We start from the raw sequence: 20,129 nt of genomic DNA, 5'->3' as shown, positions 1-20,129 counted from the left end.
ATAATATAGTGGAATATTGTTCTGCGTGCTTAGATGAAAACGTAAATAGCATTTACTCTTGAAAGCTTCTAGCATGCCTAGAAAATTAAAACAGGTTAATTGATACAAGAACCTAACAACTCTGAAAATCAATATTTAAAATCTGATGACAAAAGAGAAGCTCGTTAGCAATTTCTAAATACGTTTTGCTTAAACCAACAAAACGAATTATCATACTTCCTGCGAGAAAGAAATTAATCTGCGATTGATATGATTAATTCTTCACTTCGTTTCCATGAAAACTTAATCTGCTACAGGTATATTAGAGCGTGATTGATGTAAAATGGTAGGTTCTAGTTCTATACTGCATAGTAGATTGGTTGCTATTAAATGTTCTAAGCGAATCTTGTTATTTTGACAAGTTTTAGCGAGTGTTTACAAATTGTATTGATATTCAATTACTTGGCGCTGATAACACTTTCAAAATGTTTTTCAAAAGTTCGGTTTTTTGTTTCCTACACAATTGTTTGGAGCAAATGATTCTCATTCAGCTCAGAAGATTGAAAAAAAATATGGTGAAACGAAAAAACAAAAAAAACGCACTAGATTATATTACTCAAATATGAAACAGTACATACGTGTACCTTCAGAGGTTAACTTAGTGTCTTAAACCAAGTTAACCATACCATTAAGCAAACTCTGAAAGGCCCCAACATCAAGAATGATAAATCGACGGTATCAGAACGATGACATTCCTAAAAATCAAAATAAACAGTTATTTAACGGCACAAAAACTCATTAATGTCTATTTCATTCTATCTCAGAACAAGCACATGAAATATAAAACACTTCCATAGTCATCATATAGGCTGTCGACTTCTCAGATGTCGTACATTTCTCTCATATTTGCAAAATAACTAAGTTGTAAATTAACATCGGATTACAGTTTTTATTTTCATGCACTTCCAGTTTCATTTTCATACCAAACATTGATAAAATAACTGAATTTGAAATCTGTAAAGACGAATTTGCCAATGTGTAATGATTATTTAGTAAAGACTCCACAAAGCTACCGCGGAAATAAAAAAAGGTTTTTTGAACATTCATGATTTTCTTTTGAAATGTGAGCATTTACTTGTGTTCATATATGTATTGAAATTGAAACTTAATCAAATCTATTAAAATAATTTTTCTGAATGGCAAAAATATAAAATGAATAAATGACTCCTGACCCCAGAGGAAGTAAAGATATCCAAAGTAGGAAAAAGGGGAAATCAGTGGACAAAATTATGCAAGAAACACCAAAAGAACAGCACATGAAAAGATTGTGCAGAACCAAAAACAACGTATGCAAAATAATAGACAGCATGAACCCACTTAAATCCGAAATGGACTCAGGACTTATATTTGCAATAGGTGTTCCGGGTAGTAATCAATGCAATTCCTGCTACTTGAAACTCCCCTATGTGATGCATTTTAAAGGCCAATGTCGGCGAAAGAGGAAGATCATTTATTACAGCTTGAAATATATATAGGCAACTAATTATTTTCCCAGTTTCGATTAATTATGCTAAAGTGAAGACACAAGTATGAACCTGTGAGTTGTAGAAATAACAATTCAATAATATAGTTTTTGCTAAGTATTTTTTAGATAGATTTATTTAGCATATTCGTATAAATTCAAATGACATTCTTTCAATGACACTCCCAGTTTTTAATGGAGTCCGGATTGCTCATTTACTTTTGTTACTTTGTATGTATGATTTTAGTTACTTTGTTCTTTGTTGTGTATGTCTGTTTTCCATGTCTGGTCTTTGTCCCTGGATTACATTCTTTTGATTACCGCTATAACCTTGGTTCCCTTGATTACTCTTTCAAGGATTACTTATTTCATATACATGTACAACATTGTGCATTGTAGCCTACTTGCGACAAACAGTTGTTCGGATAGACATATTTGAATAACTTGCATTCTTGTATTTCAATACTGGTGTTTCTAGAAAAGCAGAGGACGCTTACCCTACCGGTGCACCTGGTCCATGCTCCCAGTTTTCAGTGGAGTCCAAGTTGCTCATTTGCTTTTGTTACTTTGTACATATGATTTTAGTTACTTTATGTTCTTTTTTGTGTTTGTCTGTTTTCCATGTATGGTCTTTGTTCCTGGATTACATTCTCTTTAGGTTACCGCTATAACCTTGGTTCCCTTGATTACTCTTCCAAGATATTGCGAATTTAATATTTGTAAGAGTGCAGTCGTGGAGTAAGATAACTATTATATCTAACCATGTTTGATAATTTCTAAATTGGCATGAGAAAAACTGGTGTTTGATTCTTTTCCTCACTTTAAGTTCATTAAGCAGGTGTAAAGTATGGGTCACTAAAATACATAAAGAAACTGCATGAAATAACTAATCACCGGTTATTCTCGATATTTTTTTTGTTTTTAAAGAACTTTCAAGAACATATTGGTAAGAAAGAGTAATCAAGGGAACCAATGTTATAGTCGGTTTAGTCGTTCTAAAGTAGATGTAGTCGTTTACGAACTCTTTATACTAGTGTGCCAATTTTTTATACCATATTTCACCCGTTCCCATTCATCATTGTCCCCATTGTACCGTAGCGTTTTGGTCTCCTAATGAACTATTTGATCTCGCTGTTTTATTGCATATTATTTAATATAATGCTTTATAATATCAGACATCTTATTTTAAAATATATATATATATTGGCAAATAATCGTAGACTGGTGTATTAATTTATAATAGCACAAATCAAACCAAGCATAATGTGGAACATTTATTGCACATTTCTTTTATTACTACACTTATTAATGTTATAGTCACGAAAGAAAGTTAAATAATTCGATGATATAATTTTGATATAAAATAAATTGATTTTTGATTTCTGTGTACGCTAAATAAGCTCTTTTGTTTTAAATCGTTTGATAGACAAGTATTAATCATTTTCGAGTCAGGCTTAGACTATTCTTAAATGTGTTTGATAGGGTTTAACGCCCGAGCAGCAATATTTCTTCTGTATCCTGGCGATGAACATAAAATGGATGGGCAGAAAGAACTTGGTATAATGATGAAATGAAAAACGGGATGGGACACAAAGATAATGCGGTCGACAAATTTTGATTGCTATGGAAATAGGAAGAGGTGGGTAGGGTCGGACAATTTAGCCTCATGTGGCGGAGGCTGATGGTTCCTACTCCGATGGAATACCACATAAGGGATGAGGGTTATTTAACGTACGAGGAACGTGGCAACTTTCCAAACACGGTACACCACTATGGTTTGCGGTCAGATTTCCTCTATTATGGCCTGATGACCCCCAGCATGTAACACGCCAGGAGTACCCTATTCCACCACCTGGGGCACACAACCCAGATGCTCTGTAGGCAGAGCATCTTAGCCTCCGCCAGGGTTCTTAGCACTAGTTGCCTCTTACGACAATCTAAGTGCTGTGCGGGCCTACTCTTTTGACACCAGGACCTGCACGGGGCTTCATAATTGCGAGCTTATGACATATGCGTTTTTTTTTTAGTAGCAGCATTTGTGAGAATTATACTAAATCTGTAATATGTGATAGACTCCAAAAAAGTCTACACATTTGTGTTTGTTATTAAGTTGTTTTATTGGTCTACATGATGAAAAGTGTAATTAATTTCAATTGGTCTGGTTTTAAGTGATAAGTCTCAATAAATATCCAATAGTTTCTATTTACATTTATCTTTCTTGAATTTTACAATACATTCTTTATACTTTATATCTCCTAAGACCATATGTTTTTGTAAAGCTAATTGTTAACTTATAGCATTTTTAACGGAACATTTGAAAAAAATGTGTAAGCTATATATCCATGTGTTCAGATTTGCAAGACTCTAAGCTGGAGGTCAACTTAAGTAGCACCCTAGCTAAGAATCATACTAAATGTGATTCATGGGTAAAAAGCCTACATATTTTTATTTTTGATATTTTGTTTGAATTGCCATAGTAAACAGAGACTAACATTCAGTTTTTCATATAACCCGTGTTCTTAGGAGATAAAAATTATATAGAATGCACAGTAGATTTCACAAGTAAGGGAGATAACTCTGTAAATGACACTCAAATACAATAGAATCTATTGGATTTTCAATGTAGATTATCTCTTAAGAGCAGACAGATTTGAAAGAATAATTACCCATTTCATAGTATAGTATAAAACAATTTAATTACAAAAATTTTCAGATTTTGCATGATTCTTATAAAGACAGCTAAATAAATATCAAGGCATTATCAAAATACAAAGTCCTTAGTAAGGTGTCTTAATAATTTTAATTGTGTTTTATTTTCGTTTTTGTTTTGTTTTGTTTTGTCGGGTAAGATTTCTCTTTATTATTATTTTGCTAAGTTAAGAATACGTAGTAAAAGGTCTCTATAATAATCCCTAATAATCTAAACAGTGTTCACAATGTAATTAAAAAAATCAATCTCTCTGTTTAGCACATTTTTAAAGCAAAGCTTTTTTAATTAGTTGTCATAAGATGCGCTTAGTTCTGTTCTAAAGAATAAATCATTGCCCGGTGTTTTCATTGTTAGTTATTAAAATCTCAAAACACTATGGAAAGAAATAGCCTATTTTCACATGTAACACACCTAAAAATAAAGTATTTTGTTACTCTTAAGATATATGTTTTTATTAGACGAATCTTCATTTTATAATTCTATGTAAGGGTTAATATTGCTTTCTTGGCGACAAGATATCAACGAAATGCTTTTCTCCTTACGGGTTTATTCGTTTGTCGTTTGGTCTGAAGGAAGGACATAAACATTGGTATTAACCCATATTTTCACGAAGTATCAGACAGGTTACAAGGTACAGTCAAAGCTTACAAAAAGCTTAAGCATTCATTGTCTATTTTGAAATCGTTACAACTCCAGTATTTATTGTTTTAGTTTATCTGTGCCTGTTTTACCTGTATTTGTTTTGTATCTAAATATTTTTTTCGTTGGGAATCTATTAGTAGGCCTCATAGTAGCAGTATTCGAAAATAAAAGTGCAAATGAAAATTGCAGATTAAACTTTGGTTGCATTCTACTACAGAAAAGTACGGAAAAAATTCCCACCAGAATTCCACACTATAACCAGACAAAATTATTTCACAATATATAGCGGATTGAAGGAAATGCACAGAGGAAGGGTTGTTTTTAGGACTTAACAAATGTATTTGAATAGTATCATAGATTATCTTGAGATACGATGAATCACTGCCACCCTGATTTTAAAGCAGAACCATACTTAAATATAGAAAAAACAAGAATGATCATTTGCATGCAACGTAAATAAGATGTACCTTTAAAACAGAAAACAAATTAAATTACGTTCGTCCAAATGAAAACCAAAAATATATCAACATTTCGTATTTGTTAAAGATCATAAATGTTTTAAAAGTAATAAAGTCTAATGGTTCTTCATTTCATTTACTTTTAAAATGTTAATTAGCATATTCTCTATTTTGCGTAAGTGTAAAACATTTATAATCAACTGAACGAGTACAAAATAACTTTGTAAATGGTAATTAGATAGATTTTCATTAGAACACGTCATTTCCCGAGGTTCGCCATTCTTTCGTGTTTACAGTTATACTTAGATGACCGACATGTCTTTGTTTAACGAGATGCGAAAATCATTGCATCTGATTCCGGTTCTTAAAATTCAAATGAATGAGACAGTTAAAAACAACTATTTAATTATCATAATCATATTCTAATGTATTTACAATTTAACAGGTGTGAATAATGTTATTCTAATTTTAAACTTTAATGTTTTGACGCTAATTGTAAATGTCACGGTTTATTGCTGTCTCGTCGCAATTATCTAAGGCCTTTTTATACAAGTATATAATCACTTCCCTTGCTGAACCTTTAAAGTAATTTGTAAATGTTGCACGTACACAATGTTGAATGGATAAAAATCCCTTAATATGTATCAGTATTCCAATATATGTTTTATAATTTGATTTTCCACGAAATTGTTTTTATTTTCTAAGAAAGCAAAAGACGCAAGGCTGCCGGAATACTTTGCTAGTATTTACCGATACGCAATCATCTGAAACAAAATATGAAGAAATTTTAGGATCTTCTGTTTCATATTAGAATTACAATCATTAAGCTTGCCAATAAGAACTCAGACGATTAGACGTTTTACAATAGCTCCATTCATGTCATATATAATATTGCTTATTCTCAGGTCTTGGGTTTCAATGAGCAGGAATATGAATGATTTGAAGAAAATTCTTGACCTCCTAAGTTCATTCCGTTCATTAAGGTCCTTAGTGTTGCTCTTAGTGTTTGTAAATGATTTGCAAGAAATTCTCAACCTCCAGAAATCCCTAACTTTACTCCATTTTTAGCTCATCTGGTCGAAGGCCAAGTGAGCTTATGCCATCACTTGGCGTCCGTCGTCGTCGTGGACAAATTTTTAAAAAAATCTTCTCCTCTAAAACTACTAGACTGACAGATTTTAAACTTGGCACGATTGTTACTTATAGTGTTTTACACAAAATGACTGTTGGGATTTTTGATCCATGAAAACACATGGCCACTGTTACTAAAAATAGAACATAGGGGTCAGATTGCAGTTTTTTGCAAGTAACTCAAAAACCGTTGCCTTTAGCAATTTTTTGGCTATATAATATTGTTCAGCATCATGAAATGGACCTATGCCAAAATTTTCAAAATGATTGGTCAACTGATGTAGGAGTTACAGCCCCTGAAACAGTTTTTTTATGTATTTTTCGCATGTGCAATTTTGAAAATCGTCTCAAAATCTATTGCACAGAATTCAATGAAAGTTGGCATTTATGTTTCTTAGGGTATCCCACACAAAATGACAGTTGGGATTGTTGATTCATAAAAAGCATGGCCGCCGTTACTAAGAATAGAACATAGGGGCAGTTTTTGCAAATAACTCAAAAACCGTTGCCTTTAGCAAATTTCTGGCAGGGTAAAATTGTAAAGTATCATGAGATGGACCTATGCCGAAATTTTCAAAACCATTCATTGACTAATGTAGGAGTGACGACCCATGAAACAGTTTTTTTTTTTTTTTTTTTTTTTTTTTTTTTTTTTTTAAATGTAAAACTTACAAAATCTTCTTCTCTAAAACCATTTAAGATCATTGAATGAAAATAAGCATAATAGTTCTTTAATGTATTGTGCTCAAATTAACTGTTGTGATTTTTAATCCGTGAATAGATATGGCTGCCTATACTAAAAATGCTACTAGGGGTCATCAGACAGGTTTTTGAAAAAAAATCAAAAATTATTGCCTTTAGCAAAATTCTGGTTCAGGTTATGAAAATGAAAAACATTTCTTGCATTTGACAATTTAGTTGATTTTAACTTAGCCTGTTTCATTCCTCAAATTTTTCAAATAAGCAAATGGTTAACCAGGTGAACGATTCAGGCTCTCTTGAGCGTCTAGTTAGGATCTTAACATAGCACTGATGGTTTCGTGTTGAAGATTTATCCATCGTGTGGTGCTATCTTTATTTTCCAAGTGTTACTTAAGACTTCCCCTTTTTGTACCATTTGTATAACTGCTTTTTCTCGTTTTAATTTTGTAAGAACGATCATTGTATTATAACGTCGGCCTTGAACTTTTGGTTGGGGCAGAAAATTTGTTAACCAAATTAGAAAAAAAAATCCTCAAACGCTATACGCTAGATCATTTATTTCCATTATACATATAGTGTGCGTAAATATATTTTATTATTTATTATCTTTATTTCTATACAGTGAAGGCCAAGATATATATTTCTATTTTTTTTCAAGATATTTATCCACAAAATCTGTCATCTCCTCCCCAAAATATCACATGGTCGACGATCGTCCCTTAAATGGTTATCATCTTGGAGTATAATGTTGTTACTGTGGTATAGACCGAGATAATTTATAAGCATAGTATTCGTATTTTGTTTCTAAAGCTAGTAAGCGAATGAATTTGTTTTAAAGTACAACGTATGACTGCATTTAAGTTAAAATCAGAATGCCAAATAGGCTTAAGAAGAAAACAGAATATGTCTTTTGTCAGGATATGAACGGAACATTTACACTTTATCTCTTTAAGTCAAATCAAATCTACCTTCAATTATAAATTTCCCCATCAGTTATTAAACTTTGGATAATATAACACAAAGACCCTCAGTTTTACTTGCAATTCATCCATTGTGTGTTGATATATGCTGATTCATCCGGTTCGATTAATACCATAACTCAATTACAAATACAATTTATGAAAGTATCAATTTTGACGTTTACAATCAATGCATTCTTTTTTATAATAGGTTTATAATAAACTGCTTATGCTATAACATTGTCTTTTGTTTAAATTTATTTCTTTTTTTAAAATTTGTTATAATTTTAATGCTTTCATTCTTTTCCACTCGATATTTTAAGGATTAGGACCGTATCATGATAATATCTTATAGTGAAGTCCGAGTTGCTCATTTGCTTTTGTTACTTTGTATGTATGATTTTAGTTACTTTATGTTCTTTGTTGCGTATATCTGTTTTCCATGTCTGGTTTTTGTCCCTGGATTACATTCTTTTGATTACCCCTATTACCTTGGTTCCCTTGATTACTCTATAAACTTCCTAATCCTTAAATAGCAAAGCTTAATAATACCAACTTAAATTTAGTCTGTTAAGATAGAGCTGAACATAGACTGACATCTGTGTTGTTACAAAAATGGTTTATTACAAATAAAACGAAATCGCAAAAATTCCTTTTATGTTTTGAAGAAGAAAGGAGAAAAAAAACTGATTTCCTGTAGAGAGCAAGAAACATGAACAAAGCAAAATATACTACATACTTTTTGTTGTTTCAAACCACATTATCTAATCGAATACATTTTAGGAGGTAAAAGGTAACGTCATAGAAATACAGAAGTTGAATTTCTTTCTGAGAACGACTCTCGTTCAATTTACTACGCATATTTTCTTTGCAATCCAGGCTGTGGTGACGTTAACAAAAACATTAGCACTTCTAAGTACAAATCTGAGGTTTCCTTTGTACTGTGCAAATTTCATAAGGGAAACGGGATAATGAGTATAGTACATAGCCATATGTGCAACATATGGAAATCACATTGTAGTCATATGAACAGCATATGTTATTTATATATCATAACATATGATCATCATTTGATTTTCATATATCAATTTTGGCTTGAAATTATATGATTATCATATGTTTGTGCAAAAGCTTATAATTATCATATAATAATCATTCGATAATCATATGTACCTGAAACATATGGTTATCATGCCATGTTCGAATCATATGATAATGTTGAAAACCATAAACATATGCATCTATGCAAGAGACTGATTGAAATTTAATATTTTAAAACGAACAATAAGACGCGTTCAAAGGTTAAACCGGCACCAACGACCAAAGCCTTCGGTATTATATGACGTGTCATTTTAAGATGTGGAGTAAGTTCATGTAATTCCAGTTTTTTTTTTTATCGTCCATTATGATAAGCTTATACAACGTATTTAAAAAAAAACAAGATATTTCTTCAACCTGAAGCAAATTTTATTTTTGATTGACTTTATTACACCTAAAGTGAATTGACTAATCAATTAAATTTGACCAGGACTAATACCAATAATATAGTTGTTAATTAAAAAAAATACTAAACCGTCACCTTATTGTTACTACTAGAATGTTCTAAATGTTATACAGTGAAACCTGTCTAAACCGCTCCTCTTTTGGACCGTACAATTTGTTCGGTTAAGAGAGTTGTTTGGTTTACACAGGTTCAAAATCAGTTTTAACTCTAATAAGTGGTCTCCAAAAAGTGTCTTGTTTAGACAGTTATTCGGTTAACTGCACTTTAATAATTTAAATTGATAAAATGTGTATGGTTTAGACAGTTTTTCGGTTTACTCAGGTGTAGTTTAGACAGGATTTTGTGTTTAATGCCAGCATACAGTTCATGTGCAAAAAATATACATTTCAATTCCAAAGTTAAAAAATAAGGTGTTCAAAAATTTACCTAAATTAGTTTTCTAGAGAATATTACCAGAACTTAGTTTGTGATTGATCTTTCAGTCATCACTCAGTAAAGTGTCAACTACTCAAAGCATTTCAATGTATAAAGATACGTTATTATAGCCATGGGAGGTTTGACTTCGTCCTTAAGTTCTTTAACTTACAATAAAAATTGATGGGCCATAAAACGATGGGATGTTATGCATCTTAAATACCAGAACGGATTATTGGTAAAAGGTATGAGTGTAAATATAGATCTACAGAAACCGTTTTAGTAGTTATTTTATGTGCGTTGTAGGACTTTAAGTCGCTTATTTCATACCAGTGTTTTTCGTTTAGTGTTTAAGGAACGTTTACTTCTAACTATTATGACAGGTAGGATTCATGATAAAAAAAAACAAACAAGTCTTCCCTTGAATTTTTTTTTCAAAATGTTTCTTATATATCTGAAATGTAAAAAATGTAATCCATTCTTTTTCAGTTGTCAGTAATTCGAGGTAGAATGATACAAAATGCATTTCTACTTTATTATCAAAGAAAGATAACTCACTTTCCACCTATCATTATATTGTTATTATTCTATTATTTCTTTGGACTCAATTTTCTGCAACCTCTTCAACATCTGAGGTAACGAATATTTATATTGAAAAGAACATAAAAAATAAACCAAAAGTGTGTGTGTGTGTGTGTGTGTGTGTGTGTGTGTGTGTGTGTGTGTGTGTGTGTGTGTGTTGTTTTTTTTTCTGAGTATGATTCATTATATTTTTTTTTCAATTTTGCCTGATTCTTATAGTTTCCAGTAATAAAAAATTAGAAACCATAACTAAAACTCAAATCACGCGAGAGAAAAATGTGAAATTGTTGATTTTCAATTTCTGCTTCAACAATTTTCTATAAACAGGAAATCTTATATAGTTTTATCGTCTTTTTATATTTGAATCTCTATTTGAATAATTGTAAATGGGCTATCAGTTATAATGTACTTCCATTTTTCTATTTCTTTCATCAAAACGTCAAAATTCTTTTCAATATGTAGTTCGTAATAAGAAGACTTTGCATAAAGAAATTGACATTTGATGTATTGCACCGGTGCACCTGGTCCATGCTTCAAGTTTTTAGTGGAGTCCGAGTTGCTCATTTACTTTTGTTACTCTGTATGTATTATTTTAGTTACTTTATGTTCTTTGTCATGTTTGTCTGTTTTCCATATCTGGTCTTTGTCCCTGGATTACATTCTTTGATTTCCGCTAGATTCTTGGTTCCCTTAATTACTCTTGCTACAAACAAATGGAACAACTCGTATTCGGATTATGTAAAATCACAGTTGTTGTTTATATGAAAATGTTAAAAGGGTGCAATTACATTTAACAATTAATTGCATCAACCGGAAGTATTAGTTTAACCGTCCTAAATGCAATTGCGTGTGATAAGTTGTAAGGAAAGTTAAAATACATTTAAATCCGTGTTATATTAGATGTGATATCACGTTCGTGCTTAAAATTCATTCGTTTACGGCATGAAGGTTTACCACCTTTAACAGGTCATCAGAAAAAGTTATATCATAACGAATGCTTGACAATTTAACGTCAAAGTCATTTGTCATCAAATCTTCTTATGTGTTATCTTTAAAGAATTCAATGTGGATGGATTGCAATTAGTATGGCATGACAGGTAAGATATTTCGACATTGATTCTAAAAAATAAATGGTAAAAAATGCAATCATGTAATAAAGTAATTGTCCATTTTCAAAGAAAGCTAGCTCATTAAATAACATGTTAAAGTATTTTCAAAATTAAAAAAAAAACAAACAAACAAAATTTCCTGTAAAGTTATTTTATGCATACTTTCCCTTCTTAAAATCTCTAACATACCGTAAATTGACCTTTCGGACTGATTAATTCGCAAATAAGGGTAACAACAAAATTACAAAACTCTTATCCCATCCATAATCAACAAGTCCAAAATAAATCTTGCAAAATAGATAGTACAACCTTGGAACAACTGGCACCGCAATGGTCCTGACTTGGTACAGGCATTTCAAATGAAATTGTGGTTTAAATCTAGATTTTACAGCGCGCTAACCATCCCCCTCCCGTTGCGGCGTGAATATGCTGGTGGTGATAAAATAGCATTTGCATGCTATAGCGTCAAAATCGGGAAATCAGCGTTCATATCAGCACTTAGGACAATTTGCAAAAAACAGTCATTTTAGAAGAATTGTTTTTAACCTAGGACTGATAGCTAAAAAGGAATTTTTTAAGGGGCCTTTTAAAAAGCATTTAAAATGCAATAACAGCTTCTCGGTTGGTAAAATATCTATTTTGCAAGATTTTTTTTTTATTTGACTTGATTATGAATTGGATTTGTGTTTGGTAATTTTGTTGTTACCCTTATTCCGTAAAAGTGATCTTTGTACACAAACGGCCTTTCAATTTACAATATCTAAAATGCAATTTGTTTATAAAATTATTATTTTAAGGATCTTTCTGTGTTCCAAATTATTGTTGTTTTTTTTTAATCTCTTTCTCCCTGAGGATTGTTTTGTGCTCCGGGACAATTAGTTAAGCAGCTACATTTAATAACTTCTAAGGATTCATTATAAAGATTCACGAGTTGAAAAGGAGTAAAATAGGTTAAAAGGGAAAATACAATATGTGGTAAACTTCTAACTCTATAGTGCATAGGGGTGAGGGATGAGGAATAGGGGATAGGGAATGGGGAGGGAGCATGTGGATTTCATATGGTGAGATAGGGAATTTGAAAGTGCAGGATAGGAAATCAGTTAAAAAGTTGCAATTGTTATATTATCATACTAAATTAAACATCTACATCAGAATGATATATTGAAAATTTAAATTTAATTTGAAACATTGATATATATATATAAATTTAATTTGAATTAACTTTCATGTGTCGAAATACGAAAAATAGAAAAAATGCAATGTAGATTCTATGTAAAATGGGGTGGTAGAGAGAATGATCAAGGCAACCAAGGTTATAGCGGTAATCAAACGAATGTAATCCAGGCATGGAAAACAGACATACACAACAAAGAACATAAAGTAACTACAATATATAACGTAAAATGAATAGCTATAGCTCCTAATCCTTGAACTGAATGTTTTCATCTCAAATCATTTTTTTTATCATATTTTATCTAAATATTTATTCATTTCATAGTTTAAATTGCATATAAATAGCGAAATAAATGATTCATTTTGATTTTGTAATCAGTTTTGTACTTATTAAGTATCACAATGTTCAATGTGCCAACATATGTGACGTTTGAGATTGGTGTGTTTCTATTTGATAACTATATTATTTTACACTTAACATCTACCATAGGATCATGCTGTCATTTGTTTTGGGTGTAAAGGTTTAAACTTGAACTTAAAGTACAAATTCATGTAACAAATTCATTCATTCAGACACCGCCATCGGCATAATTATAAATGCTAAAACAAATAATGCTTTTTTCGTTCTGCATTCTGTATATTTCTATGTAACCCTACTCTTTTCTTAATATAGATTATTTTATGTTTGAGAACACCATACATGCCACTCATCTACGTCTTACATAAACTAAATCAAGAGCCGTAACTCTTGCAAAATACATATTACCTGTGTATGTAATTCTAACATTAGAAGTACGGAAGAACATAATGACAAACAATCTGGTTATCTGGTCTGTATCTAATTCTAAATTGAAAATACGTGGGGTATTAAGTGAACTTTGTAGGTTTTTACATGTATGCACAGTAAAACCTGCCTAAAACCAACTAATTTTTCACTGTTTGATGTGTTTGGTTTATCAATGTTCAAAACACATTTAAATTGATATAAAAGTGTTTGGTAAAGAGAAGTTTTTGGATTGTTAATGGTGCTCTTTAAGGAGGTAGACCTAGGGTAAGAGACAGAAGTCTAACAAATCATTGGAACGTTTGTATTCAGCATTTACATCTATCTTATGTGAACATCAAAGTAACCTGGACTGATTTCATTCTGTTTCAAAGAAAAGCTTGAAAGGCTTTGGTGAAATTGAATATGATACAAACATATCATTGATTTCAAGATTAATGTCCCTTACCCTAGGTCTACCTCCTTAATCAGGTTTCAGTGTATCACCTTATGGTTAAAAGGATACTATTGTAGCGCTGTACTTGACTTATTTAGAAATACTTATTTATGTTAGGGTTGAATCTATGTATGACAACTGTATGAATTTTAAGTCCTTATGAGCTTTATTTTGTAGTGCTATCACGATTTCTGATTTATATCTTTATTGAAATATTTACCTAACACATTTAACGGTTGAACTTATCATATAGTCAATTAAGATGAAGCACTTACTTTTAAAAATCGTCCAAATTACTTCTTTTAAAAAACCATGAATCCCTGCTTTTTCAAAAAAATAAAACTGGTTCAGAAATGGAATTGAAATATATTTACATCACAGATGCTTCAGGAGGAATTTCAATATTATTTCAATTGCTTTTTAGATATATAGAATATATTTCAGGCAAAAATACATAGAGAAAAATGATGTTCCACTCTTTGCCTGATTCTTAAACAGAGTGGTACTTAAATCTATCCTCATCATCCTTGTTCTGCTGTTATGAATATCGTAATACAAGTTTAAGAAAGAATCGTGCTACATTAGACTAAAGGCTCAATTGGGTTTTTGATTTCTCTAAGAATAGTTCATGTTTCTATATAAGAATTTAAATATTTGTTTACATCATGTTTCTTAAGGCACTCAGATCTTATTTTCTATTCGTCTTTAATAAAAAAAAAATGGAAACCGTATAACAATTCGTACGTTTCGGCGTCATTTAAAAAATGATATTGTGCCGTTGAAACGTTCCAACTTTCCAACTTTTCCCCCAGCATAAGATATTATAAGCAACTCAATTAGAGAGAAATGCAGAGGACGGTAACTATACCGGTTCAATCGGTTCATGCTTTTATTTCTTTGTGTGGTCTAGATTGCGCATTTACTTAAGTATCTGAGTTCATGTTAGTTATTTCATGTTATTTGTAGCTTATATCTTTTTGTTTTGTCTAGTTGATGTTTACAATTTATTAACGTATCCTGGGCACACTGAAAAAAGTTTTACTATGCTGTTTCAGCATGCTACATGTATATGAATCATATCCTTAAGTATGTATAATTATATATTTAACCATGTTACTTTTTATGCCTCGATTGTTTGCTTACTAACACCTGCTTTTAAATCGATATGAATACTCATGTATGTATGTTTAAACATGTAACTTGATAAAGTGCATGTTACTTTTCAACACGTAAATATAGTAATTCAGATACCTATCTAAGCAAGATAATTAATATCACGAGTGTGACTTTTGTGTACTAGTGCATTGAAACCTGTCTAAACCGGTCACTGGTAAAAGCGAAAACCTTTATAAAGTAGACACTTTTAAACGACCCGGAAGGTTGATATATATATATCATGAATAAACTGAACACGTGTCTGACCCAAGGAAATTTTACAGGTCCAATTTAGTGAAGTTTAGAGGACGCTTGACCTACCGGTGCACCTGCTCAATGCTCCCAGTTTTTACCGGAGCCCGAATTGCCTATTTACTTTTTAATTTTGTATTGTTATGGTTATTATTATGGTCATTTCATGTTCTTTGTTGTTTTTGTCTGTTTTCTATGTCTGGTTTTTGCCCAGGATTACATTCTATTGAATTCCGCTAAAATCTTGGTTCCCCTGATTACTATTTCATTTTAATATAAAAAATTATGAAGATCTATGCGTTATATTTAATATAAACTTCTTCAAATAAGTAGTATACGAAAAATTTGAAATTACAATAAACTTAGAATTTTCTTCAAAAAAGGAAGACAGACTTATAATTGCTTATATCAGCTCGGTATGACGGCCTTTGAAAGGGTAATTAATGGAACGAATTCTAGCGAAAATCAAAAGAATGTAATCGATGGACAAAGAAAAGACATGGAAAATATGAAATAACCGAAAAAATACATACAAAGTAATAAAAGTAAATGAACAACTGGGAAAACTGGGAGCATGGACCAGGTGCACTGGGAGGGTCAGCTTCCTCTGCTTTTCTAGAAACACCCCAGGAGTTGCTCTTAAAAATTAAGTACAGAACAGACAAAAGAGGGAAGGAAAACTATGACACGTTGAACAAATTGATCTTCATGAAGGAGAGTGATACACCAGAACAATCAAGAGGTCATGATGACGTCCAAAACACTTCTGTAGTGATGACTTCAATCTTGTAGCAACATAAAACTTTCCAGAAGCCTAAATGTAAGAAATATTTCCGGATGTTTGCATAAAAGTCCATTATAGACAAACGTTCATTCAAACAAATTTAATCATATATTCGTTTTAACGCAATGTCATTCCATTCGTTCCCCGACACTCTAATTGGAAAATAATAATAAATATCTGGATTTCTGTTTCTGCAATATGTACAATCACAGTGTGACACAACGTTAACCTGTAATATATGTACCGATAAAGGATCTTCACTAGTTTTGTATCATAAACTAATAAAAACAATATGTCTACACTGTTTACATTCTAAAATTGAAATGAATTGTGAAGAAAACATTCTTATTGATGTTAAGTTGCACTCCACATAAGAATCATGCAAAATGTGATTCATGGCTGAAAAGCCTACATATTTTAATTTTTTATGTTTTGTTCAAAATGCCATAGTAAACAGAAAGTAACATGTGGTTTTGCATTTAACCCACGTTCATAGGAGATAAAAATTATATAGGATGCACTGCATATTTCAAAGTTAAGGGAAATAACTCTGTAAATGACACTCATATACAATAGAATCTATTGGTTTTTCAATGTTGATTATCTCCTAAAAGCAGGCAGATATGAATGAATAATAACACATTTCACAATATAGACCCATAAGAAAACTTTATTACAAAAACAAATATGTAGCTTTTTTGGGGTGTATCACATTTTTCAGATCTTGCATGATTCTACTGCTACTTAAACTGTTAACGCTATAATCATATTGAAAAATTTCAATATATTCAACGTTGTACTCATAACGGTTACACCTTCCTCATATAAGATATAGTTTGCACCTCGTGTTCAAATGTATTTACAACATCATATGAAAACTAAATGCTATCTTCCAATATTTTTGCGGAGTTCTTTTTCTATATAGAGGTACATGGTATTGACAAGAGTTTAAAGCAATTTTCTTTTTAATTACCTTCAGGCAGACTTTTCTTATTTAAATACAGTAGAGATAAACTGGGGATTTCTTTAGTTAAAACCATGGACGATAATCAATAGTATCTTATGATATTCAAAGCAGCTTAATATACTTGATGAAAGACAGAGGTCACTGACTGCTGGTCAAAATGTCATCCTAAAATGTGAATCACCCTTATCTTTTATTTTGATGAATAGTGACCCCATATCTTTTTTCTGAGCTCATTCCAAGGGTGAAATGCTTGGAATTCGTAAATCTACAGAATAGAGAAACAATTAATTTGCCAATCAGTCTGGTTTGATTAAATGGTTTCGTTCTGATTTGTATAGATTACTAAGTTGTGTCATTCTTCAAAAGTATATATTAATTTTCTAGACAAAATTTGATTCAGGGGACGCCAGACCACTTGCGCCAACATTGTTTAAGAATATCAGTTAGGCGTAGGTATATTAAATTTGTATTTTTCCGAATTTTTTTTTTTTTTTTTTTTTTTGTATTATTATTATTGTCCCTTTTCTAGTTTTATTGAATTGTATGTAAAACCACTACATGCAATACATGTAAGTAATTGAATGTATGATTATAAGAGTTATGCAAATTATTATTCAAATAATGTCAATTTCGATGAAAGATAACTTAAGGAGGTAGACCTAGGGTAATGGACATCTCATAAAATCAGTGATATGTATGTATTATTTTCAATTTCACCAAAGCAGAATAAAATGAATCCAAGTTAATTAGATGCTTACATACGATTGATGTAAAATGCTGAATACAAATGTCCCAATCATTTTTAAGAGTTGTGTCCCTTACCCTAGGTCTACCTCCTTTAAACAACTTACTTACGAAAAAAAAAACAACTCTTGTCAAATAGGAAATCTTCAAATACAATATATTGGAGGTAATAAAAACAAATAATACAATCTGTTGGAAAATTGTAGAGTTATCGGTCCTTAAAAGATATTTCTAAAGTTATCCCTAATACTTAGACGAAAGATTATAGAGATTATAGGATGCGAATGTATTTGAATACATTAAAACCAATTATAAGCAGATTAAAAACGGATTTACGTGTTCATTGAATTTAAATACATTGAAGCAGTAGCATATAATGTAAACATACCATAATCGTAAATATATCGATTACAAATGCAAATGCATTTTCTCAATTCAAATGTGACAATAAAATAAATGATAATGAGGTTTACCAACATGAATTCGATTGTTTGCACACCATTTTCATACGTGAAGGTGTTTATAAAGTATTTCAAGCGAATTGATACAATCATGATAATACTAAGTATGGTTTTGTCTATAAACCAGGCAGGGGGTGATTCATCATATCTCAAGAAAATCGATGAAACTGTTCATACACTATTGTTACGTTAAAAAACCATTCTTCCCAAATTTGTTGCCATGGATCTGTTATATATCGCTAAATAATTTTTGAATGGTTATAGCGTGAAGTTCTGACAAACAATTTTCCTATACTTTTCTGAACTAGAACGTAATCAAATTTTAGGGGGTTTATATCTCCAGTGGGCAACTTTCATTTGCATCTTTATTTTTTATACAATTTCTATGAGGCCTACTGAAGAATATCCAATAATTTTTTTATTTTAATATGCATGAATCACTAATCATACTTTCTGCCTGGATTTAAGGCAGAGCTTTACTTTAATGATATGTATTTATACAAATTTGATTTGCTTATTCGATATTGTATCCCTTTAGGCTTGATATACTGTATTATTTTGATCATCCTGCTTTTTTAAAACTACATTCTTCATGATTCGACATTTGTCATCAAGGATTTCAGAACTATCTTAGAAATATGCAAGTATGTTTAAAAGATGGCAATATTATATGTACTTTCGGTATTGCTTATTTTTTTTTTAAACTGTCTGCAAAAGTGTTAATCTTTTCCAATTATGTTTAAAACCGAAGTCATCAGAGGGTATAAATTTGGGTTCAGCTTCCAATATTTTACCTTGCAAGATCGATTTCTACAATATATTGTATTAAATATGTTTAGATATTTGCTTTATTTGTCATGTTACAGTATGTATTCAGTGCAGAGACTTCATAGAGTTATCTTTCTTTTCATCTGGTTGAACGCTACTTTGAAATCCAATAATGATACTGTTTAGGTGTGTTTTACTTGTCCAAATAACTTGCATGTTTTCACAAGTTATTTTTTATTTCTTCTGTTTAATTTTTCTTTATGTTTTGAATTAAGATGCAACCAACAATTTCAGTTGATTTGGATGCCAATGAAATATTTTATATTTAAAAGATCTTTTGTTTTTTGTTTTGTTTTGTTTTGTTTTGTTTTGTTTTTTTTTGTTTTGTTTTTTTTTTTTGTTTTTTTTTGTTTTTTTGTTTTTTTTGTTTTTTTGTTTTTTTGTATGATGCTGAGTTACAATATTTGTACAATATAAGTATGAATAAAATGTGATGAGTTTACAGTCCCTCTGTTCGGCGAACGAATTGTATGGTAAATTTGGATGGAGAATAGCATCCCGAGGTTTTCGAATGGGAAATGGGGATATTTTATGCGCAATCCTTTGTTTTAATGAAGAGATTCAGGAAACATTTTTTTATTTATTAATTTTAAAACAAAAGAATTTAAGAATATAAAATTAAATGTACAATAATTTAAAAGAAAAGTAAAACAGGATATGTATATCTATGGGGATTTTCTGTTTAAAATGTCGTCATGTTCATGGGGAAATTAGAATAATGGTTGATACATAGTAATGCGAAGGGCTGTAAAAACATGCAAACATTTCCACGAAAATCCATTGTAGATTAAACCTATGTGCATGGTTATTATTCCTGCTTCACCATAATAAAG

General features: G+C 31.0%; 1 protein-coding gene across 4 annotated transcripts in view; it reads left to right on the top strand.

The window, feature by feature from the left end:
• The window catches only part of LOC148620162 (synaptotagmin-15-like), a 170,416-nt gene that overhangs the window by 78,078 nt on the left and 72,209 nt on the right, over positions 1 to 20,129 (top strand). Inside the window, exon 1 of one of the 4 annotated variants that reach the window (XM_088580793.1) lies at positions 10,331 to 10,404. The exons of 2 other annotated variants lie outside the window; for them this stretch is intronic. In XM_088580793.1, the coding sequence (XP_088436919.1) occupies positions 10,398 to 10,404 (7 nt within the window). In that variant the 5' untranslated portion in view covers positions 10,331 to 10,397. Of the gene's footprint in view, positions 1 to 10,330; positions 10,405 to 11,548; positions 11,701 to 20,129 lie in introns of those variants that run through there. One more of the 4 variants, XM_088580791.1, reaches the window with a different exon arrangement.

Source organism: Perna viridis, chromosome 4, assembly GCF_037379345.1.
Source record: "Perna viridis isolate PV_CMFRI_1.1 ecotype Kerala chromosome 4, ASM3737934v1, whole genome shotgun sequence".
NCBI classification, from domain to species: Eukaryota; Metazoa; Mollusca; class Bivalvia; order Mytilida; family Mytilidae; genus Perna; species Perna viridis.
This window is presented reverse-complemented; position numbering and strand designations above follow the sequence as displayed.